Source organism: Ranitomeya variabilis, chromosome 8 (assembly GCF_051348905.1).
Source record: "Ranitomeya variabilis isolate aRanVar5 chromosome 8, aRanVar5.hap1, whole genome shotgun sequence".
Classification (NCBI taxonomy): Eukaryota; Metazoa; Chordata; class Amphibia; order Anura; family Dendrobatidae; genus Ranitomeya; species Ranitomeya variabilis.
In genome coordinates this window covers 189,480,452-189,505,527 of record NC_135239.1, presented here as the reverse complement: position 1 = coordinate 189,505,527, position 25,076 = coordinate 189,480,452, and the positions used below count along the sequence as shown (strand labels likewise).

General features: G+C 45.7%; 1 protein-coding gene across 3 annotated transcripts in view; it reads left to right on the top strand.

Moving 5' to 3' along the window:
- Nucleotides 1–25,076, top strand: part of DNAH12 (dynein axonemal heavy chain 12) — an 82,620-nt gene that overhangs the window by 4,185 nt on the left and 53,359 nt on the right. For all 3 annotated transcript variants that reach the window (XM_077278565.1, XM_077278564.1, XM_077278563.1), the window contains 22 exons: nucleotides 2,385–2,460; nucleotides 2,544–2,702; nucleotides 2,819–3,014; nucleotides 4,425–4,613; nucleotides 5,779–5,935; nucleotides 6,430–6,521; nucleotides 7,903–8,081; nucleotides 8,311–8,446; nucleotides 8,854–8,979; nucleotides 10,696–10,830; nucleotides 12,805–12,998; nucleotides 13,772–14,021; nucleotides 14,337–14,522; nucleotides 15,421–15,621; nucleotides 15,889–16,083; nucleotides 16,364–16,485; nucleotides 17,311–17,593; nucleotides 17,846–17,965; nucleotides 20,705–20,861; nucleotides 23,383–23,555; nucleotides 23,683–23,835; nucleotides 23,930–24,169. In XM_077278565.1, coding sequence (XP_077134680.1) covers nucleotides 2,385–2,460; nucleotides 2,544–2,702; nucleotides 2,819–3,014; nucleotides 4,425–4,613; nucleotides 5,779–5,935; nucleotides 6,430–6,521; nucleotides 7,903–8,081; nucleotides 8,311–8,446; nucleotides 8,854–8,979; nucleotides 10,696–10,830; nucleotides 12,805–12,998; nucleotides 13,772–14,021; nucleotides 14,337–14,522; nucleotides 15,421–15,621; nucleotides 15,889–16,083; nucleotides 16,364–16,485; nucleotides 17,311–17,593; nucleotides 17,846–17,965; nucleotides 20,705–20,861; nucleotides 23,383–23,555; nucleotides 23,683–23,835; nucleotides 23,930–24,169 — 3,719 coding nt within the window. The remainder of the gene's footprint in view (nucleotides 1–2,384; nucleotides 2,461–2,543; nucleotides 2,703–2,818; nucleotides 3,015–4,424; nucleotides 4,614–5,778; nucleotides 5,936–6,429; nucleotides 6,522–7,902; nucleotides 8,082–8,310; nucleotides 8,447–8,853; nucleotides 8,980–10,695; nucleotides 10,831–12,804; nucleotides 12,999–13,771; nucleotides 14,022–14,336; nucleotides 14,523–15,420; nucleotides 15,622–15,888; nucleotides 16,084–16,363; nucleotides 16,486–17,310; nucleotides 17,594–17,845; nucleotides 17,966–20,704; nucleotides 20,862–23,382; nucleotides 23,556–23,682; nucleotides 23,836–23,929; nucleotides 24,170–25,076) is intronic.

Genomic DNA, 25,076 nt, shown 5'->3' with positions numbered 1-25,076 from the left:
AAAGCCCCCATTACTTATCACCCAGTAACAGCACCATTTGCACAAAGCCAATATTACGGCCCATGGAGCCGCTACAATTCAATATTAGGACAAATGCACAAGGAGCATAAATGCTGCACAAATCTGCCCAGAAAATCTGCAGCGTATTACAGTACCAGCCACATACTGGTAATTTCTGTTGTTGTTAACCACACATTTAAATGTATTGGGGCATAAGGGGTAACCTCTCTCCTTGTGCAGAGCGACATCCTGACATGTCAGTGTAAGGAGACTTTTAGGCCATGCTATGCTCCACAAGCATTATAGTCCTCTGAAGAGGCAATTTACTTATTTAATGTAGAGGGGTGAAATTTCAGTTTTGCCATCTGAACAAACCCTAAGAAAATGCATGGTTTGCTCATTTCGAATGTGTCATCAGAAAATGACCTGTTAATTGATTAGGTCAATTCGTTAGGAATTTCTCGAAAAATTGGAATTTATTTCTTATTAAATATACTCTCTCAAAAACGAAGGAATTTTTAATGTTATAGATTACTGCTTGTTGTCTATGTTGCCGGCTACCACTGCAGTCTATCAGCCCTGGCCGGTCCTCTTGGCAAGGAGCGCAGCGTTTGCAAGGTCTTTTCTATAAAGCTTGGATCCAGACAGGTTCAGTGTTCTTGTGCTCCCCTGATGCTGCATCGGAGAACGCACAGTACGATACAGCGGCGCCACCAAACTACTGGTCTACACTGCCAGTCAGGGGCGCAAAAACTCCTGGCAAGCAAGAAGCCAAGAGGCAGGGGATCAGTGCACTCCTTGAAGCAGGGGATCAGTGCTCCCTGGGAGGCAGGGGATCGGTGCGCTCCAGGAGGCAGGGGATCAGTGTGCTCCCTGAGGTAGGGGATCAGTGCTCTCTGGGAGGCAGGGGATCAGTGCACTCCTTGAAGCAGGGGATCAGTGTTCTCCAGGAGGCAGGGGATCGGTACACTCCGGGAGGCAGGGGATCAGTGTTCTCCAGGAGGCAGGGGATCGGTGCGTTCCTGGAGGAAGGAGATCGGCACGCTTTGGGAGGCAGGGGATCGGTGTGCTCCAGGAGGCAGGGGATCGGTGTACTCTGGGAGGCAGGGGATTGGTGTGCTCCAGAAGGCAGGGGATCAGTGCGCTACTTGAGGCAGGGGATCAGTGCGCTCCTTGAGGCAGGGGATCAGTGCTCTCTGGGAGGCAGGGGATCAGTGTTCTCCAGGAGGCAGGGGATCGATGCTCTCTGGGAGGCAGGGGATCAGTGTGCTCCAGGAGGCAGGGGATCAGTGTGCTCCAGGAGGCAGGGGATCAGTGTGCTCCAGGAGGCAGGGGATCAGTGCTCTCTGGGAGGCAGGGGATCGGTGCGCTCCAGGAGGCAGGGGATCGGTGTGCTCCAGGAAGCAGGGGATCAGTGTGCTCCGGGAGACGGGATAGGTGCGCTTCAGGAGGCAGGGGATCAGTGTGCTCCGGGAGACGGGATAGGTGCACTCCGGGAGGCAGGGGATCAGTGTGCTCTGGGAGGCAGGGGATCGGTGCGCTCCAGGAGGCAGGGGATCAGTGTGCTCCGGGAGACGGGATAGGTGCGCTTCAGGAGGCAGGGGATCAGTGTGCTCCGGGAGACGGGATAGGTGCACTCCGGGAGGCAGGGGATCAGTGTGCTCTGGGAGGCAGGGGATCGGTGCGCTCCAGGAGGCAGGGGATCAGTGTGCTCCGGGAGACGGGATAGGTGCACTCCGGGAGGCAGGGGATCAGTGCTCTCTGGGAGGCAGGGGATCGGTGCGCTCCAGGAGGCAGGGGATCGGTGTGCTCCAGGAAGCAGGGGATCAGTGTGCTCCGGGAGACGGGATAGGTGCGCTTCAGGAGGCAGGGGATCAGTGTGCTCCGGGAGACGGGATAGGTGCACTCCGGGAGGCAGGGGATCAGTGTGCTCTGGGAGGCAGGGGATCGGTGCGCTCCAGGAGGCAGGGGATCAGTGTTCTCCGGGAGACGGGATAGGTGCGCTTCAGGAGGCAGGGGATCAGTGTGCTCCGGGAGACGGGATAGGTGCACTCCGGGAGGCAGGGGATCAGTGTGCTCTGGGAGGCAGGGGATCGGTGCGCTCCAGGAGGCAGGGGATCAGTGTTCTCCGGGAGGCAGGGGATTGGTGCGCTTCAGGGAGCAGGGGATCAGTGTGCTCCGGGAGACAGGATCGGTGCGCTCCGGGAGACGGGATCGGTGCGCTTCTGGAGGCAGGGGATCAGGGTGCTCCAGGATGCAGGGGATCAGTTCGCTCCGGGAGGCAGGGGATCAGTGCGCTTCTGAAGAATGAATATGTAACAACCCATTTAAGCTTTCTGCTATGTGGAATAATTTCCATTTTTTTCCCCTTTTTACATTTTCAGTGAAAAGTACTCTAGTGAAGCCAGAGGTTAAAGGATTAGAAGCAGAAGAGTCGGGTCTATTACCTGAATTTCCCACGTGAGTCTTTCTCTATCTGCTCCTCGCATAATGTCATCACTCATTAATCAATAAATATTCAGTTTTGCTTCTTGCCCTTTCAGAGGTCTGGATTTCTCCAAGCCGTGGCATCAGAGCTTCGTCCAAGCAAGAAATGAGATCATTAAAAACCTACATCTGATCCACCCGACCATTCGCACTATGCTTGATTTGGGATACACAACTTTCTCCAATCTGCTCATTGTTGATCTGTCTGGATACAGGTTGGACAGATGTCGATTGATCCATTTCCCCACTTTTATGTGTAATTTAGTAATTATAAAGGTAGTAGGTGTGCCCTGCCATCACAAATATGATAAAGTTCTTTATTCTTTGTCAGGTCCAGGGGTCCTGTAGAATGTGAATCCCTGAGGAACAGCGTTTCCTTGGCTTGTGCCAAGACAGAAGAAAAGTTGCTGAACACCTGGTACCCCAAAGTGATCAATCTGTTTGCCAATCAAGATGCCCTGCAATTGATTAAAGCAGACAAATGGGATTCCTTTTATAACTGCGTCTCAACGCTTATGTCCAACCAGGTAAAGGCGGCTGCAAGATCTGTGATCTATGAGGATTCATATTCATTGTTGTGTCTCTGGATCAAACATAGCCTCAAAGGGGCATCACATGTTATACATTTATGGCACAGCCACAGTCCTCTCTCCTATTAGCCAAAATGGCACACATTTGGCTAGTAGGGACAATACAACCGGACACATCGTCTATGGGCTTCATGGGAGGACAACGTTGGCAGCCATGGGGACCTTCAGCAGGCCTCTAGATGCATCGACAACCAGGGGCGTAATGATCGCGATCGCAGAGGGTGGGGGACCGCCGATGAAAGCGTCTATTTCAGATGAATGTGCATCCGCGTATGCGCATTCAGCTGAACTGCCGGGTCCTTGCAGAGCAATACACGCCGCTGCTCAGTCACTGTGGAAGGATGGGGACATTATGCCAGGATTGGGGACATTGATGCAGGAAGGGGCGCAGGATGAGGGACAGTATAACAGGATGGGGGACATTATTCCAGGATTGGGGACATTGATGCAGGAAGAGATGCAGGATGAGGGACAGTATAACAGGATGGGGGGACACTGTTGAAGGATGGGGACGTTATGCCAGTAAGGGGCCCAGGATGGGAGATATTGTTATAGGATAGGGGACATTATTCCAGGATTGGGGACATTGATGCAGGAAGGGGTGCAGGATGAGGGACAGTATAACAGGATGGGGGGACATTGTTGAAGGATGGGGACATTATGCTAGTAAGGGGCCCAGGATGGGAGATATTGTTATAGGATGGGGGACATTATACCAGATAGGGAACATTGTTACAGGAAGGGACCAGGATGGGAGGCATGATTACAGTAAGTGGTCCAGGACCAGGGACAATATACCAGGAAGGAGCCCAAAATGGGGACATTATTGCTGAAAGGGGCTCAAGAAGGGGGCATTATACCAGGAAGGGGGACATTATTACAGAAAGAAGCCCAGCACGGGGGATATTATAACAGAAAGGGGCCTAGGATGAGAGACAATATTACAGGATGGGGGCTACAGGGGGGGGAATATTACAGGAAACAGCCAGGACGAGGTGAACACACACGTCAATACAGGATCTAGAATGTCACAAGGGCAACATGCAGATGGGGGCCCAGGTCCGAATTTTGCACATACACAGGAACGTGACGTATGGCGTACCAGTATGTCATATGTTGGGAAGGGGTTAAGCTACAGCACTTGACATAACCTCTTGCAGCTGTATAAATGTAAAAATAAAAAAAAATGGTTCTTTGAAGAAGGGAAGGAAAAAATGCAAAACAAAAAATTGCACAGTTTTCTCCTCCTGTTATGGCCCTGACTGTCTCTCTGTTTTCTGCACCGCTCTCTTAGTCTTGTATTTGATTTTTCTCATGAACACTAATATATCTTTGCTGATTTCACAGGTGAGAGACCTTCTGCAGAAAACCGTAGAAGCTTTTGTCCAGTTATTTGACCTGAAAGACACGCAATTTTTACCGATCTTCAAAATGCAACTTACGTTTGATGATGAGAAAATGGATTTCTATCCAAGCTTCCAGGATGTAGAAGAAGTTGTACTATTTATATTAACTCGGATCTCCAAGACCCTTCAGGTATTTAGGATTTTTGTATCAATGGTCTAGACACCTTTGTTTTCTTAATATAGATAATCCTATTCCCTGGATCCACACATACTTTGCTGCCTGCAGCCACCACTAGAGGGAGCTCGGGAGCAGACTGTATACTGTGATATTATTAAGCTCAGTGTAGTGTGCGTTCAGCTCATAAATGGGGTCTGCCGGCCCAAGACTCAAACCACTTATACAAATAGAGGACTTTATCCCCTATAAAAATCATACCTGTAGTATACATTTCACTAATTTCATTTTGTATAAAAATAATTTTGTCACATATGTAAATGAGGGGTTGCCGGTGCACCCTTGAGACAAGAGCTCAGTGCTCCATTGCACCCACACAATTGCAATCCTCTGCACCTCCTCTTATATTGATTGACAGTGCTTGCTTTGGAGCGCTGACTGAATTGATTCCCCCGCCCTGCACACACTGACACTGCAGGAGCCGATAGCACACAGTGTCAGTGTGTGCTGGTGCATTCTCATTCCTCTCCTGTCTGCAGCTGCTGGTGCATTCTCATTATTCTCCTGTCTGCAGCTGCTGGTGCATTCTTATTCCTCTCCTGTCTGCAGCTGCTGGTGCATTCTCATTCCTCTCCTGTCTGCAGCTGCTGGTGCATTCTCATTCCTCTGACAGGAGAGAGGGTTGAAAGTGCACACAAGCTGAAGTTGTGTGCTCTCAGCTCCTGTAGTGTTAGTGCGTGCCCGGTCTCATCTCCCTCGCCTGTCAACATCGGCCGCCCGCTACCTTGTGATCCTGTGTGCAGTTAGCAGTCGCTGCAGACAGGAGAGCGAGATGAGAGCTCGCCTCCACTGACACTGTGTGTGTTCTCTTCTCCTGCAGTGTCAGTGTGTGCAGGGCTGGGGACTCAAACCATGCAGCTCAACAATGTAAGAGCTGTCAATCAACATTAGAGGAGAAGCGGACAATTGTCATTGAGGAGGTGGAACCATGCACTGAGCCCCTGGCCACATCCAGGGTACGCAGAGGACCCCTCATTTGCACATACTCTGTTTATTTGAACCTCTTTTTCACTAGTTGGGGGGTACTTATATTTGACGCACACAGCAGTAATTCAGGGGGTTTATATTATCGACTTCTGCAATAATTATGTCACTTTATAAAACATTCTTCTTTGTCCAGAACATTCAGACGGTTCAGTCGTGGCTTTCTGGTAGTAACACGGTTCAGATCATCGAGGCCAAACTCCCTGATTACATCTTTGATTCTGCCGTGCTGAAGCTGAAGGAGGCCGTCAGCCACAATCTACACGAGCCATTCAGGCACTTCCAAACGTATGGTAAGCTGGATGTGAATCATTAAAGGGATGGTACAGTAAGCTGGATGTGAATCATTAAAGGGATGGTACAGTAAGCTGGATGTGAATCATTAAAGGGATGGTACATACAGTACGTAAGTGGATGGAGCAATCACAATCAGAAATCTCCTGCCAGCGTTGCAGTGTACCCTACCTGTGCATGCTTTGACCCTGATGCCTTTCCAAAAAGCCATTTAACCCCGGGTCAGGGTTTCCCAGAGGTGAGACCCTCAACTATTATCAGGAAATAATATACATATGATTGGTCTATCAAGCACTTCAAAGAGGATCTGTCACTAGATTTCACCATATAAATCTAGATGATTAAATTGATCTCTTAGACCTGATGAAGCCGGTGAACTTACTTTAAAAATCCATGTCCGATTAGCTGTATAATCCTCTTTGAAAGTTTTCATCGTCCGATATTAAGATGAGTCTAGATACAACTAAAAATTCTGTGTTCTATTATTTGATAGTGGAAAGCTTCAGCTGGCTGGTGGATGGTTCAGCTGCCGAGAAGGTAGAAACTTTCTTATCTGAGGAGCGCAGTTTTGATGAATACGCAGGGGTACGTATGTGTGGACCTGCTTGCCTGTTATCTCCAACCACCTTTATGTTAAATTGGCTGATTCCGGCACGGCAGCACTGTCTTTGATGGTTCTGTAAAAATTGACTGCTTATGTGCCATTCATCATATGAAAGTTATCTAGGACTAGTCCAGCGGGACGTCACTTCCCCCAGACAAATCCGGCCTCAGATGCTGTGATCACACCCTGGGGGGCATACATGATTGGCATCTTCCACCCAAACCATGGCATCTTAGAACCTATGGAAATGTCACCTGCGTCCTACCTTCTTACCTGGGCATGTGCAATGAAGACAGGTGTTCCCTTAATGGTTTCATTGACTCACTGAGCATACCCAATACGGAATATTGAACGGTATATTGATGTCAAGTCCTGCTCAGGCCAGCAACCGCAGAGGAGATCTTTATTTTTCGTAATGCACAATGCCTTGCTCTCCTCTCCAGAGCATACACAGTGCACCAATGAAACCAAGGAGGACACACCCAAGTTAATGGTTAGGCTTACCTGGTGAGGTGGATCCTCTAAGCCTCAGGTCCGGGTGGGCACACAGACCCCAAGTGTAGATGTTTCAAGCAGGAAGGCACATGGGTAGCAAGGACTTGGCACACTCAGGAATCAGGACAGATGAAGTATAACCCAACAGGAATGAAAGCAAGTTAAAGCAGTAGGTGGAGCACACCAAACAAAAGTCTAAAACCTCAATCCTAAGGCCCAGGTGTGTGTCCTAATTTAGGTCCTTAAACAGGATTGGGGAGATGACGTCTCTGAGGCACGCTGGCCACCTGCAAAACCCAACGTGGAGCACAACTGAGGGCAGCGGACCGAGGAGGAAGGAAGCAGAGCCCAGGATACCTGGGTTGGGTGTGTAATGCTTAATTACACATGCGCAAGCAAGCAGGACACAAGCAAGATTTCCGGCAGTCATAAGATGCCAACGCTAATTTGCATATAATGACCGGCACATAAGAAGTTTAGTTTTTCAAGGTAGAAACATTTTTACGAGATATCAACCATGGATGTCAATGTAGGAATTTACCTTTATAGCAGCAGTTTGGCAAACCTGTGGGACCTGACAGGTTCACTTTTCGGGGACTTCCTTTGGTTCATTGGAAGGGTCCCTTGACGGTAAGGGTGCCCCAACATAAGCTGTAGTCGGGGAGTGACGGGGGACGCAGCAGCAAGGACTAAGTTGTGCAGCAGGAATCATTATCTTGCCATTCCCATTAGAATCAATAGTGTCCTATGTCCTACAGAGCGAGGGGCGCTACCTAACCAATCCCACACTCTGGATAATGATTGAGGGTCAAATCAGAAATCTCAAGGGTAAACGAGACTGATTTATATCAACGGTTTGTATTTCAGTTTATAGAACAATTTCACACCCTGGCCAGAGATATCATGGGGCTGCCCACCCGCGCTTACTTCACGATGGTCCACCTCGACTGCGATGACTTAAAGCAAGGCCTGGCCGACAAAGCAAAAAGTTTCGCTAATATATTACTGGAAAGACTGGTGACAGACCACAGATTGGAGAACGAAGAGTGAGTAAAATCCTGGATTCCCTCCTTCAATCTGTAATGGGCCCCTACCTAGCATGTGCCATTCAGGGGCCCTTGGGTTCGAGGTCAAGTGCTACTTCTGCTATGACTTCATACAGTCAGATATAGATGATGCTACAATAAAAGTTATGAATCTCGCATTACTTTGCTTATAATACTACAAAATATCGTCACCTTCCAGTGTATAATCCCGTATATGTAATAATCTTAGGATCTGCATGGAATTTGAGAAAATCAAAGAACAAGCATTAAAGGTTCCCGAAACTACTGAAGATGTCATAGAGGAGATTGCGTTTGTGGAGCAGGCGAAGAATAAAAGCCTGGTGGAGCTAAAATCCCGAATTGCTGTACGTACGTCCCTGGGTATAATTAGTTTGTAATGTGTAGGATTATTCCGATATTTCTTGTGTTTTGTTTACTATGTATTTTTTCATATAGGTCATGTCATGCTAGCTATACTTACCAGTCCCCCTCCAGGTTCCAGTGATGAGATCTTCCAACAGGATCATGTGATTGCTGCAGCCTATCACAGACTACAGTTGTAACCGGCTACAGCTAGTGATTGGCTACAGAAATCACATGTCCAGATAGAGCAGGAAGAACACAAACCGATGGGGGGAGCTGGAGTTGTGGAGCAACAGTATAATTTTATAACCTAAGCGGTTTTTGGAAAAAAAATAATTGGATCGGCAACCCCTGGGATTGTAGATGGTAGATACATTAGTACACTGTGATTTTCATTTTTTAATTTCAGGAGTGTCAGCGTAGGATGAATTATCTTCTAGATGTTCATTTATTTTTACCTGAAGATATCGCCCTGAACTCAACAGTGTTACTTTGGCCAAAAAATATCAATCCAGTGTTTGATGAAAATGACCAGGTATGTGGGTTCATTTCTGAAAATGGGGTCTCAGGTGCCAGCGGTGGGTTTAATACCTTCCAATAATAGTATGGTATAGCATTGTATTTTTAGATTGTGCTATATGAATTAAATACATTTTTATTTTCATACTAGTTTTTAGTTTATCATCAGATAATGTAGATAGGTACATAGCTAGTACAGTATAAAGGGAATGGGTGTAGGGACATCCATAATGCACAGGTACGACATACAGTACAGACCAAAAATTTGGACACACCTCATTTAAAGATTTTTCTGTATTTTCATGACTATAAAAATTGTGCATTCACACTGAAGGCATCAAAACTATGAATTAACACATGTGGAATTATATACTTAACAAAAAAGTGTGAAACAACTGAAAATATGTCTTATATTCTAGGTTCTTCAAAGTAACCACCTTTTGCTTTGATGACTGCTTTGCACACTCTTGGCATTCTCTTGATGAGCTTCATGAGGTAGTCACCGGGAATGGTCTTCCAACAATCTTGAAGGAGTTCCCAGAGATGCTTAGCACTTGTTGGCCCTTTTGCCTTCGCTCTGCGGTTCAGCTCACCCCAAACCATCTCGATTGGGTTCAGGTCTGGTGACTGTGGAGGCCAGGTCATCTGGCGGAGCACCCCATCACTCTCCTTCTTGGTTAAATAGCCCTTACACAGCCTGGAGATGTGTGTGGGGTCATTTTCCTGTTGAAAAATACATTTTGGTCCAACTAAACGCAAACCGTATGGAATAGCATGCCGCTGCAAGATGCTGTGGTAGCCATGCTGGTTCAGAATGTCTTCAATATTGAATAAATCCCCAACAGTGTCACCAGCAAAGCACCCCCACACCATCACACCTCCTCCTCCATGCTTCACGGTGGGAACCAGGCATGTAGTCCATCCGTTCACCTGCTGCACAGTCTCCTCTTAACAGTTGTTGCAGAGATGTATCTGCTGCTAGAACTCTGTGTGGCATTGACCTAGTCTCTAATCGGAGCTGCTGTTAACCTGCGATTTCTGAGGCTGGTGACACAGATAAACTTATCCTCAGAAGCAGAGGTGACTCTTGGTCTTCCTTTCCTGGGGCGGTCCTCATGTGAGCCAGTTTCTTTGTAGCACTTGATGGTTTTTGCCACTGCACTTGGGGACACTTTCAAAGTTTTCCCAATTTTTCAGACTGACTGATCTTCATTTCTTAAAGTAATGATGGCCACTCGTTTTTCTTTACTTAGCTGCTTTTTTCTTGCCATAATACAAATTCTAACAGTCTATTCAGAAGGACTATCAGCTGTGTATCCACCAGACTTCTGCTCAACACAACTGATGGTCCCAACACCATTTATAAGGCAAGAAATACCACTTATTAAACCTGACAGGGCACACCTGTGAAATGAAAACCATTTCTGGTGATTACTTCTTGAAGATCATCAAGAGAATGCCAAGAGTGTGCAAAGCAGTCATCAAAGCAAAAGGTGGCTACTTTGAAGAACCTAGAATATAAGACATAATTTCAGTTGTTTCACACTTTTTGTTAAGTATATAATTCCACATGTGTTAATTCATAGTTTTGATGCCTTCAGTGTGAATTTATAATTTTCATAGTCAAGAAAATACAAAAAAATCTTTAAATGAGAAGGTGTGTCCAAACTTTTGGTCTGTACTGTATGTTTATTCTAACAGCTTTTTTCGATAACTGTTCCTTTCTAAAAAGCTGATTGAAAACGCCAAGCGTAAAGGAGAGGGCGAGCTGCTGGGGAAAAGAGAGAAGCTTATGCTGGAACTGGAGAAACTCTCGCGTCGGATGGACGAATTTGCAGAGTGCTCTGAGCTGGACATGATGCAGCAGGTATGATAATCATGGGCTCTGTTATAGTTTTCCCTCTTCCTATTCTCATTACTCCCTGTTCATATTTGTACAGGTCCTTTTTACCCAAAACGATGCGTTGCCGAGATCAATGATCTTTTTGTGCAACACAAAAGATCATTTCACCCGACGAACAAGTGTTGAGCTCATTCGTTATCCTTAAACGAGCGTTCCTGGGAAGCCGTTGTAAAATGCTCCCTAACTCCGCTTTGGAAATGCTTTAGGCTTTTTTTATGTTATTTGTGTTTTTTTTAATCTTTTTTGAAAGGCAAGGTAATCAAGACTACAACCAATAGTATAACCTGAAACTTGTGGTTTTCAATGCAAAATCTCCATCAGGGTCCCCAATTATCGCAGGTATTTAATAGTGGTGGTCTTCTCATATGAGCTAAAGAGACCTTTTGGGCACCCCCTTAGCTCCACGTGCGACTGCAGCCCCAGAACTCACTGTAGTTAGGCCCTTAACTGTAGCATTGTTTTTGCTGTACAAGAAAAAAAGCTATGAAAAATACATAAACCCGCCTGAACATCATTATCAGTCAGAACAGTTTTTATAGAGGCAGTCCCTGGTGCTTAACCTGAAGTGCAATCAAACAAAGGCAGGTCCTAGTGGACCAGTGTATAAAAGCGTCCACTAGGCCTGAAACACGTTGTGTCCACTAGGCTTGAAATGCGTTGTGTCCAGTAGGCCTGGAACTCGTATGTCCACTAGGCCTGAAATGCATTGTATCCACTAGGCCTGAAATGCGTTGTGTCCATTAGGCCTGAAATGCGTTCTGTCCAGTAGACCTGGAACTCGTATGTCCACTAGGCCTGAAATGCATTGTATCCACTAGGCCTGAAATGCATTGTGTCCAGTAGGCCTGAAATGCGTTGTGTCCAGTAGACCTGAAATGCTTTACGTCCACTAGGCCACAAATGCGTTGTGTCCACTAGGCCTGAAATGCGTTGTGTCCACCAGGCCTGAAATGCATTGTTTCCACTAGGCCTGAAATGCGTTGTGTCCAATAGGCCTGAAATGCGTTGTGTCCAGTAGGCCTGGAACTCGTGTGTCCACTAGGCCAGAAATGCGTTGTGTCCAAAAGGCTTGAAATGCGTTGTGTCCACTAGGCCTGAAATGCGTTGTGTCCACTAGGCCTGAAATGCATTGCGTCCACTAGGCCTGAAATGCATTGTGTCCAGTAGGCCTGAAATGCTTTGTGTCCAATAGGCCTGAAATGCGTTGTGTCCAGTAGGCCTGAAATGCGTTGTGTCCAGTAGGCCTGGAACTCCTGTGTCCACTAGGCCTGAAATGCGTTGTGTCCAGTAGGCCTCAAATGCCTTGTGTCCAGTAGGCCTGAAATGCTTTACGTCCAGTAAGCCAGAAATGCGTTGTGTCCAATAGGCCTGAAATGCGTTGTGTCCAGTAGGCCTGAAATGCGTTGTGTCCACTAGGCCTGAAATGCATTGCGTCCACTAGGCCTGAAATGCGTTGTGTCCAATAGGCCTGAAATGCGTTGTGTCCAGTAGGCCTGGAACTCGTGTGTCCACTAGGCCAGAAATGCGTTGTGTCCAATAGGCCTGAAATGCGTTGTGTCCACTAGGCCTGAAATGCATTGTGTCCACTAGGCCTGAAATGCATTGTGTCCAGTAGGCCTGAAATGCGTTGCCTCCAGTAGGCCTGAAACGCGTTGTTTCCACTAGGCTTGAAATGCGTTGCCTCCAGTAGGCCTGAAACGCGTTGTTTCCACTAGGCCTGAAATGCGAATTGGAATTACACCTCTGACATAAGCTGTCTATAAAGTGGAGAATATAGGAGTCTGTATTCAGGAAATGAGAAGTAAAGGGAAGACGTGAAGGAAGCAGCGGTCAGGTGTCTGTCTCATACTCTAACTTGTGAATGTAGAACTCATTTTCTTTAATGGACGCAGTCCGGTTAACCCTTTATTTATCCGTGTTTCTTCTGTCTGGTTTCAGTACGTGACAGATGTGAGGACTGTACAGAAGCGAATAGCAGACGCAGAGGAGGCGGTGTCTTATATTAACAAAGAAGAAGCCCTGTATAAATGGGATCTTACTACATACCCTCAGCTGGATTCTGCAAAAGTCAACATCGAACCTTACCAGAAACTTTTTGCACTGATTTACAAATGGCAAAAAACTGAAAAAAAGTATGTGCACCCTATTGGGGAATTCTGAGTTAACTCTTGACATACCTTAATTAATTAACACCATATGTTATTTGATGTGGAGAGTAATTGGCACATTTAGATAAGCTGATAATCATGTGCATGCATGACCACTAGTGATGAGCGAGTGTACTCGTTGCTCGGGTTTTCTCAAGCACGCTCGGGTGGTCTCCGAGTATTTAGGACTGCTCGAAGATTTAGTTTTCATCTGGGCAGCTGGATGATTTGCGGCTACTAGACAGCTTGATTACATGTGGGGATTCCCTAGCAACCAGGCAACCCCCACATGTACTCAGCCTGGCTAGTAGCTGTAAATTATCTAGCTGCAGCAAGGAAAGCTAAATGTCCGAGCAGTCATAAATACTCGGAGACCACCCGAGCGTGCTCTGGAAAACCCGAGCAACGAGTATACTCGCCCATCACTAATGACCACCTCTCCCATAGATGCACACATGCTTCATTCACAAAGCTGTCTCTAGGACCACCAATTTCAAAACTGCTGGGGGGCTCCTGCATTCTGACTCCCAGCGATCAGACATTTATCAACGACCTTGTGGATAGTTGATTAAACATTATGGGACAACCCCGTTAAGAAACATAAAATAGGCGTAGATGTAGAAAAGAAAAAATAAGCATAGACAGTAATACAAGTAGATGACCTGAGGGAGTGTTTTACCTTATAGAACCCAGTGATTTATAGATTACAAACATGAAATTTATCAAAATATTTCTTGGAAAAAACCTCACGCTTCCAGGTGGATCGACGGCGCTTTCCTTGACCTGAACGGAGAAAGCATGGAAGCAGAGGTGGATGAATTTTTCCGTGAAGTCTACAAGATGATGAAATTTTTTCAGCAGAAGCAGAAGAAGTTGGAAGAGGAGAAGAAAAGGGCAGCTCAACACCGAACACTGTCTGAAGATAAGGATACGGTGGACGAGGAAAAGAAGGAAAGCCGCATAGTTCTCATGTGTTCTGCCATCACCGAGCAAATCAAGGCCTTTAAGGTAGGTGCATCAAATAATGGATAGATCAGTAATCTGGGCCAGGTTTGCTGGAGCGAGCTGTTACCTCCTAATCCCAGCCAACTTCATCAGCACAGTGCTTACTAGCCAGACAGCAGCGGTGGTCGGTCTCCTAGGCAACGATCTGTAAACAAAAGAAAAGTGTTACTATCTCAAGAACGGCTGACAATTTTAAGAAGCAGTAAATTGCAAACGTGCTTGTTTTTACAATATCTATCTATGAAGATGAGGATAACCCTTTAATTCATTTTTGTAGCCGTAATCCCTGGACACTGATATTGATTGACTTCTTTGCAGGAATATATCCCTCTGGTGAGCATCCTTTGCAACCCAGGAATCAGAGCCCGACATTGGCTCCAGATGTCTGAGATAGTTGGCTATGACCTCACTCCGAATTCTGGCACCAGCCTGAGGAAGGTTCTGAAGCTCAGCTTGGATCCGTACTTAGACCAGTTTGAGCAGATTAGTGCGGCAGCTAGTAAGGTAAGCATCTTTGTCTAATAAATGTGCATCAGAGGTCGAAAATAATATCCTGTGATTGAAACTAATAACAAAGAATGGAAAACGTAAAAAAAAAATGAAGAAAAATTGAGTTAAAAAAAGCCAACAGCTCTCAGGGATAAGCGCTTGAGCTTTTTACATTTTAGCAGTTTTGCAAGTGGTTGTCTCAAGAGTGTGACTGTTCCGCCAGTGGCTATCTCAAGAGTGTGGAAGTTTCACCAGTGGCTCTCTCAAGAGTGTGGAAGTTTCACCAGTGGCTTTCTCAAGAGTGTGACAGTTCCACCAGTGGCTTTCTCAAGAGTGTGACAGTTCCACCAGTGGCTATCTCAAGAGTGTGACAGTTCCGCCAGTGGCTCTCTCAAGAGTGTGATAGTTTCACCAGACGCTATCTCAAGAGTGCGACAGTCTCTCAAATGCTATCTCAAGAGTGTGACAGTTTCGCAAGTGGCTATCTCAAGAGTATGACAGTTTTGTCAGTGGTTATCTAACAAGTGTGGCAGTTTTGCCAGTGTATATATCTCAAGAGTATGACTGTGTCGCCAGTGGATTTCTCAAGAGTGTGACAGTTTCGCCTTTGGTTGCCTCAAGAGTGTGACCAGATAAACTTTTTTTAGAGGCTGAAATCCGCTTACTTCATGCACAGGACATGCATGCTCAGATCAGATGACCATGCATGTGTATTTTGAGAGATAGGGTGGGAGAGGTAGCCTTTGGGTAGCCTTATTGTCCAACCTAAAGCTTGCTCCTACTATGGATAAATGTCGACTAAATCGGCCAACGATCCAATGTGAATGAAACCCGCCTCACTATCCCCTGGTGGCAGATGTTGGAGGAAAGAGGAATCTGCTACTAGTGAAACGTTTCTGTGTTTTCTTATTAGGAGTTTTCCCTGGAGAAAGCAATGCATACCATGGAAGAAATGTGGGACTCCATATCCTTTAATACTAGTCCCTATCGAGAATCTGGGGTCTCTATTCTATCAGCAGTGGATGAAATCCAAACCACTCTGGATGACCAAATTGTGAAGACTCAGACGATGAGGGGATCGCCTTTCATCAAGCCCTATGAGAAAGAAATCAAGGTATAAAATATTCACTTGCTTATTAGCAGACGCTAAGGTTTCTTTAGGAGCTCCGAGGCTAAAGTTACATGCGGCTCCAGCTTACATATAGTACATGTAATGGGGATAGCATCAAGGAATCTCACTAAACTTGGCCTTCAAATGTCCAACAATGTCCAACATCTTCTAAAATGATTGGACTTTTTTTCCCATCATTTGCATATTATCAAAATTTTGATATTATATGTAATTAGACTTTCTTTTAACTTTTTACTCTCCTCCTTTAAGGAATGGGAGGAACGACTGATAAAGATCCAGGAAACCATCGATGAATGGCTGAAGGTGCAGGCCCAGTGGCTTTATCTAGACCCCATCTTCTCTTCTGAGGACATCATGCAGCAAATGCCTGAAGAAGGACGATTATTCCAGACCGTGGACAGAAACTGGAGAGAGATCATGAAACATTGCGTTAAAGACCCGAAGGTAAATGGATGCTTCATAGTGGAATGATACAAGAAAGCACGGCCATCTTGATGTAATCCGACATTGTCCAGGTTCTTCTACAAGCTCCTGATACTTCCATCACACGGATCTCTGCATTTCCAGGACTCGTGCGCCATTCTGCATCTTCCATTTTCTATCCAAAAAGGTTTTAATATGTTTGATATGATCTTTGGGTACAATATTGGATGAACGTGCCCTTTTTTCCGTCTATAGAACTATATAATCTAATCTTACTTATGGGCTATCTACTTTGTTTTAGGTTTTAAGTGCAACTTCTCTGACCGGACTTCTGGAAAAACTTCAGGACAGCAACGTGCTTCTGGATAAAATCATGAAAGGTCTGAATGCCTATCTGGAGAAGAAAAGGCTTTTTTTCCCACGGTATAGTCCTTTCACTGGTTGCAATGATTCTGTATACTCCTTAAAGTGTTTTTTTATCATTTTTGTAATTGGGTTTCATTAAAAATTTTGTACCGATTTTTGTCTATAGAGTTTGCGTTGCCCTGGTTATTGTTGGTTGCAAAATGGGCTTTTTTTATCTGTCTTTTTTTTTTTTTTAGCCGATTTATGACCACAGACCACATCAAAGCTGAATGTGTGGGAAACAAAGAGCCTGGAAAGGCCAAACCGTGCAATATTTTTTAATAAAACTGAATTGCAATAATGATTTTTTACCTGCAAATACTCACATTTACGTAACACAAAAGGCTTCAAACCTGGATAGCCCCCTTAAAGCTGACCATACTCATCAGATATGAGATACCTGTCACCTGACTCTCGCATATTCTGTGTTTTTAATGGGGAGAGAGAAGAAAGCCGGTACCGAACACATCGGGAAGTATATGGGTATTGATATTCCAACTTCCCGATCTTTCCGTCCCTCACATCCTCTATTGGGGGAGAGTTGGGAGACCCCATACCCCATCAGTGGGTAGGCTGGTCTTCCTGCAATTGTCAAGTTTGACCTACTTTCATCCATTGTATATGAGAACCTTTAGAACACAGTAGATAGTCGGCCGGTTCCACCAATATCATCAGATTTGCCCAACATTCCTCTCCTGCACCCTATGTGTTATTAGTCTAATTAATAATAGTTCTCTAGGTATCGATAAAAGTAGCTGAATCTTTACTGTTACACTTTGCTTTTCTAGGTTCTCACACAGACATGGTGCCTGACTCAATGATTTAATGACATTTTTGTTATAGCTTTTTCTTCCTGTCCAACGATGAAATGCTAGAAATTCTCTCGGAGACTAAAGATCCTCTGCGGGTCCAGCCACATCTAAAGAAATGCTTTGAAGGGATCGCAAAACTGGAGTTCCTTCCTAACCTGGATATCAAAGCCATGTACAGCACTGAGGGGGAGCGTGTAGAACTCATCCAGACCATCTCCACCTCTGAGGCTCGGGGGGCCGTGGAGAAGTGGCTCATCCAAGTGGAAGATGTCATGTTAAGGAGCGTTCATGATGTTATTGCTCGGTCACGAATGGTACGGATCTACCTACAGACCAAAAGCCTTAACTGGAACTAATCTAGTACTTTTATATTTCTATAGTTATAACTGATTATTTGGCAGCAGTGAATGATTTGTGGATGATGTATATGTATCTCCTACAATGGAGCCGGGTAGTTGATCTTCTTAGGGTGACACTGCAAATGGTAGAATTGCATTTCCTGGGTAATATTTGTAAGGTTGTCTCTCTCTTAAATGTTTTTGTCAATGTAATTTAACTTTTTTAAGGCATACCCTGAGACTGCAAGAAAAGACTGGGTCAGAGAATGGCCCGGACAGGTCGTGCTCTGTGTGTCTCAGATGTTCTGGACAAGTGAAGTACATGAAGCTATCGGCAGTGGCCCAGAGGTACAGTATAAGGCTCCATCAAGTTTGCTTCACTATATACAGTACAGAGCAAAAGTTTGGACACACCTTCTCATTTAAAGATTTTTCTGCATTTTCATGACTGAATATTGTACATTCACACTGAAGGCATCAAAACTATGAATTAACACATGTGGAATTATATACTTAACAAAACAGTGTGAAACAACTGAAAATATGTCTTATATTCTAGGTTCTTCAAAGTAGCCACCTTTTGCTTTGATGACTGCTTTGCACACTCTTGGCATTCTCTTGATGAGCTTCAAGAGGTAGTCACCGGGAATGGTTTTCACTTCACAGGTGTGCCCTGTCAGGTTTAATAAGAGGGATTTCTTGCCTTATAAATGGGGTTGGGACCATCAGTTGTGTTGTGCAGAAGTCTGGTGGATACACAGCTGATAGTCCTACTGAATAGACTGTTAGAATTTGTATTATGGCAAGAAAAAAGCAGCTAAGTAAAGAAAAACGAGTGGCCATCATTACTTTAAGAAATGAAGATCAGTCAGTGCGAAAAATTGGGCAAACTGTGAAAGTGTCCCCAAGTGCAGTGGCAAAACCCATCAAGCGCTACAAAGACACTGGCTCACATGAGGACCACCCCAGGAAAGGAAGACCAAGAGTCACCTCTGCTTCTGAGGATAAGTTTATCCGAGTCACCAGCCTCAGAACTCACAGGTTAACAGCAGCTCAGATTAGAGACCAGGTCAATGCCACAGAGTTCTAGCAGCAGACACATCTCTACAACAACTGTTAAGAGGAGACTTTGTGCAGCAGGCCTTCATGGTAAAATAGCTGCTAGGAAACCACTGCTAAGGACAGGCAACAAGCAGAAGAGACTTGTTTGGGCTAAAGAACACAAGGAATGGACATTAGACCAGTGGAAATCTGTGCTTCGGTCTGATGAGTCCAAATTTGAGATCTTTGGTTCCAACCACCGTGTCTTTGCGCGATGCAGAAAAGGTGAACGGATGGACTCTACATGCCTGGTTCCCACCGTGAAGCATGGAGGAGGCGGTGTGATGGTGGGGGTGCTTTGCTGGTGACACTGTTGGGGATTTATTCAAAATTGAAGGCATACTGAACCAGCATGGCTACCACAGCATCTTGCAGCGGCATGCTATTCCATCCGGTTTGCATTTAGTTGGACCATCATTTATTTTTCAACAAGACAATGACCCCAAACACACCTCCAGGCTGTGTAAGGGCTATTTGACCAAGAAGGAGAGTGATGGGGTGCTACGCCAGATGACCTGGCCTCCACAGTCACCAGACCTGAACCCAATCGAGATGATTTGGGGTGAGCTGGACCGCAGAGTGAAGGCAAAAGGGCCAACAAGTGCTAAGCATCTCTGGGAACTCCTTCAAGATTGTTGGAAGACCATTCCTGGTGACTACCTCTTGAAGCTCATCAAGAGAATGCCAAGAGTGTGCAAAGCAGTCATCAAAGCAAAAGGTGGTTACTTCGAAGAACCTAGAATATAAGACATATTTTCAGTTGTTTCACACTTTTTAGTTAATTATATAATTCCACATGTGTTAATTTATAGTTTTGATGCCGTCAGTGTGAATTTACAATTTTCATAGTCATGAAAATACAGAAAAATCTTTAAATGAGAAGGTGTGTCCAAACTTTTGCTCTGTACTGTATGTGTATATATATATATATATATATATATATATATATATATATATATATATATATATATATATATATATATACAGAATTAATGAGTTCTCCTGCTGATAGACAGTCATACCCAGGGACGCAGCTTATAGGGGCTGTCAGGGGCGGACATACCAATGGTGCCACTTGTGCAGCCACACAGAGGCCCAAGAGGTAAGGGGGCCACATCCACATCAAAAGATGCAAGCAGCTTATGCCACGGTACATTATGCAACTGCAAATGGCCCACTTACTGTTCTTGCTCAGGGGTCCTCTTCTGTATGTGACCACCCCTGGAGGTTGCAGTTGTACATTGGCTCAATATCCTGAAGGTACCAAAAAGGCCCCTCTGTCCCGCAGTATTTGATAGATGGGATTTTACATTGATTCTTGCCTCTTGTCTGGAGATGAGCGAATACATTTGCAGGACCATGGTCCATCAAGCAGGTTAGTAGTCTATGGCTGCTGGACGGGAGCCTTGCAATCCGCCCTGTGAACGGCCTCCTACCTGCCGGGATCCCTGGCTCCTCTTTTAATTAGCCGGTCGGGCGCGATGTCATTTGTGCATCACACCACAACTATGACATTGCGTAAAGCCAACAAATCAAAAGAGGAGCCCAGAATGCCGGCAGGTAGGAGGCCGTTCACAGGGCTCTGGTCCTGTGACCGTGGAGTACTGACTTGGCCGCTGGAACAGAGTCCTGCAAATCGATTAGCTCATCTTTACTCTCGTCATATCTTCCACTAAGGGAGGACATTGTATGGAATTTCCCATAGTACCTGCATAAAATGAATCCTTATACATTGACTTTTCCCTGCTGGTTGCTGTGACAGAGTTTTATAGTTTGTGAGGTACAGCCGGGTATTTGGAGCTCCAACTTCTATAAAGATATATTGAAAAATTCCTTCATACATAAAAAGTGACTGCGTGTTCTGGAGTTCTCACTTTAGGGTCCAGGCTTATAATTTGTATATATTTCAGATCACTTTTCATATGTATGTTCTGTGTGTGTTTCTGCAGATGATTTTATGATTTTACCGTTACATCCTTCTTTTAGGGCCTGAAAAATTACTACGATAAGCTGCAGCTTCAGCTAAATGATATCGTTGAGCTTGTTCGAGGCAAATTGTCCAAGCAGACGCGTACGACATTGGGAGCTCTCGTCACCATAGATGTGCACGCTCGTGACGTGGTCATGGAAATGATCGAAACAGGTTCGTGCAAAAATTATGGATGGTATGAAAGGTTCCAATACAATATGTTTCTGTACTCTACACTACATGGACAAAGGTGTCGTGTCCCCCCCATATTACACCTACAGGAGCTTTTGTGACCTCCTATTCTAAATCCATATACAGTATACTAGAATGGAGTCGGTCCCTCTGCAGCTGTAGCAGCTCCCGCTCTTCTGGGAAGGTTTCCTACAAGATTTTGGAGGGGTCTGTATGAATTTTTGCCCCTTTATCCAGCAGGGACCCTGATGATGGGTAGAGGCAGGGCTCACAGTCTCCGGTCTAGACCATCACACAGGTGTTTAGTGGGGTTGAGGTTGGGGTTGTGCGTGAAACAGTCATGCTCTTCTACACCAAACCTTCTTACCGATTCCCTTAGGGTTGGAAGCTACAATTGTTTAAAATGTCTTTGCTGAAGCATTAAGATATCGTTTCATTGGAGCTCAGGAGCCTGGATAAACCCCTAAAAACAAGGCCATACGTCCTCCACCACCAAACTGTACAATGGGCACAATGTAGTCAGGTGGGTAACGTTCTCCTGGAGTCACCAAACCCAGGCTCCTCCATCAGACGTCAGATAGTGAAGTGTGGTCTGTCACTGCACAGAACACGTTTCCTCCAGAGTCCAGTGGTGGCGTCTTTATACTACTCCATCCGACGCTGACATGGTGCTTGGTGATGTAAGGCTGCATGTAGCTGCTTGGCCATGAAGCTCCCGGCGGGGCGCAGTGTTTGTGCTGATGTTAATTCCAGAGGTCATTTGTACTCTGCAGTTCTGGAGTCAGCAGAGCGTTGGTGACTTTTCTGTCCTCTGCCCCTCAGCACTTAGTGACCTCGCTCTGTAACATTACAGGGTCTCCATTTCATGGCTGAGTTGCTGCGGTTCCTTTCATCCCTCAGTAATATCACTCACAGGTGATAGCGAAGATTTAGTAGGAAGAAATATCATGAACGGACTTGGTACCCCGGTGGCTCCTATTACAGGACCGCGCCGGTATAAGGGAGCTCTGCACCCCCGCCAATATGTCACGTGTTAGTGACAGCACACACCAGGAGAAAGGGGCTGGATGTTATACACCGGGGAAGGGGCTGAATGTTATACACCGGTGGGGAGGGGCTGGATGCTATTCATCAGGGGGAGGGGTTGGATGTTATACACTGGGGGAGGAGCTGGATGTTATTCATCAGGGGAGGGGCTGGATGTTATACACTGGGGGAGGGGCTGTATGTTATACATCAGGGGAGGGGCTGGACATTATACATCGGGGTGAAGGTCTGGATGTTATACACTGGGGGAGGGGCTAGATGCTATACATCAGGGGAGGGGCTGGACGTTATGCACCGGGGTGAAGGGCTGGATGTTATACACCAGAGGGAGAGGGGCTGGATGCTATACATCGGGGGGAGTGGCTGGATGTTATACATCGGCGGGAGTGGCTGGATGTTATATACCGGGGGAGGGGCTTGATGTTATACATATGGGGATGGGCTGGATGTTATACACCAGAGGGAGAGGGGCTGGATGTTATACATCGGGTGGAGTGGCTGGATGTTATACACCGGGTTGAAGGGCTGGATGTTATACATCGGGGCAGGGGCTGAATGTTATACACTGGGGGAGGGGCTGAATGTTATACACTGGGGGATGGGCTGGATGATATACATCTGGGGGTGGGGCTGGATGTTATACACTGGGGGAGGGGCTGGATGTTAAACATTGGGGGGAGAGCCTGGACGTTATACACCGGGGTGAATGTCTGGATGTTATACAATGGGGGGAGGGGCTGGATGTTATACAGCGGGGGGAGGGACTGAATGTTATACACCGGTGGGGAGGGGCTGGATGTTATACACTGGGGCTAGGGGATAAATGTTATACATCAGGAGCGAGAAGCTTGATATTATACACCAGGGGAGAGGGGCCGGATGTTATACACCGGAGGCAAGAGGTATGATCTTATACAACGTGGGCAAGATGATGGATGTTCTACGCCAGGGCTAAGGAGACAGATGTTACACATGGGGGGCAAGGAGACAGATGTTAGACACCAGGGGCGAGAGGACTGATGTTATACATGGGGAGTAAGGTGACGGATATTAGACACCAGGTGCAAGGGTTCGGATGTTATACATAGGGGTGATGAGACGGATGTTATACACCAGGGGGAAAGGGATGGATGTTATTAACCAGGGGCGAGGGGCTGGATGTTGTACACCGGGGCTGGGGGGCTGGATGTTATACACCGTGGAATGAGGGCATGGATGTTATACACTGTGGGTGAGATGCTGGATGTTATATTCTGTGGGCAAGGGCATATATGTTTTATACCGGGGCTGGGGAACGGAGGTTAGACATCGGGGAAATGGGACAGAATGAAGAAGTGGAATTCAGTGATTCGCAGTTTTGTCCTATACTGTTTGTGCATTTGTCTTCACTTCAGAAATTCTTCCGTGTACTTCTGCAATGATTTAGAAGTTGACTTTCTTCTCCTACATTCCTCAGGAGTTTCCCATGAAACAGATTTCCAGTGGCTTGCCCAACTCCGCTATTACTGGGAGAATGAGAATGCGAGAGTGCGAATCATCAACTGCAATGTGAAGTACGCCTATGAGTACCTGGGCAACTCTCCACGCCTGGTCATTACTCCGCTCACTGACAGATGCTACCGGACTCTGGTAGGATGTGATGGCTTGTGCTCGGAAAACCTTTTGACTTGTGTGATACCGGGATAGAAAAATATCAGGAAACTTATTAACCAGTTTATTGCCATTCCTTACCGGTTCTTTCATGTTTTATTGGTAGATCGGTGCTTTTTATCTAAACCTGGGTGGAGCTCCAGAAGGTCCGGCTGGTACAGGAAAAACCGAGACCACCAAAGATTTGGCCAAAGCGCTGGCCGTGCAGTGTGTGGTCTTTAACTGCTCTGATGGCTTGGACTACATAGCTATGTCGAAGGTACATTCAGTGATAAGCTGCTCCACAGCTGATAATAAACAGACTCCAACCGAGGTTTAGCTGACATCTTTCCATTATATATAAATTATTTTAGTTTTTCAAAGGGCTGGCATCATCGGGAGCATGGGCATGTTTTGATGAGTTTAACCGTATTGAGCTGGAGGTGTTGTCCGTGGTGGCCCAACAGATTCTCTGCATCCAGAGAGCCATACAGACGAAGATGGACATGTTCAACTTCGAAGGAACAGAACTGAAGCTTAACCCAAATTGCTTTGTAGCCATTACCATGAATCCTGGCTACGCGGGACGTTCCGAGCTGCCGGATAACCTCAAGGTAAAGGGTCCCAGTGCTTTCTGTATCTGGTGTGACCTCCTTCTGCTGCAATAACTTCATCTAAACGTTTCCAATAATTGTTGATTAGTCCTGCAAATTGTCTTGGAGAAATTTTAGCCCATTCCTCCCTACAAAGCAACGTCACCTCTATCACGTTGATGGGTTGTTTCCCATGGACTGCTTCCATCATGTCTTTACACAACATTTCTATAGGATTAAGGTCTGGGCTACTACTCGGCTTTTCCAAAACTTTACATTGAGTTTCTCCTTGCAATCCTGCCTTGCTCACCATTGTTGTTCAGTGTCCTGATGCTGGACTCATGAACATTATTATTAGTCAATATGAGGCCTTTAGTTGCTTAGAGGTTACCTTGAGTTCCTTTGTGACTGCGCAGACTGATGTAGTTTTAGGTCACATTTGTGCAGTAGTACAGACATTTTTGAGGGGTTCACAAACTTTCAAGTAACACTGTAAAAAAATATAGGTTTACAAAACAAATGTAAGATTTCATCAAAGTGACTATTCACCCCCGAACATATGTGTGATTGTACATTTCCCATGTACAATCACAACTCCTGATTCCCTCCTTTCTGGAGCCTCCGTAACATTGATGGCCTATTCTCCTCTTTTTCAAAATGGACACAGCAGAGAGCGAGAGATTTGGAAACTGTTAAAGGGGTATTCCCATCTCCAAGAACCCATTCCAATATGTAGTAGGGGTAGTAATAATAATAGCAAATACCTCCAAATAGAAATGTAGTATAATTCTTCTGATTCACTATGTCACTTACCCCATGTGCAGGGCATTGCAGTAGCTTAGTTATCAATGGTTACGACCACTATCAAATAACTAACTGTTATTATGAGTGGTCGTAGCCATGGATACCTTAGCTACTGCATTGTCCT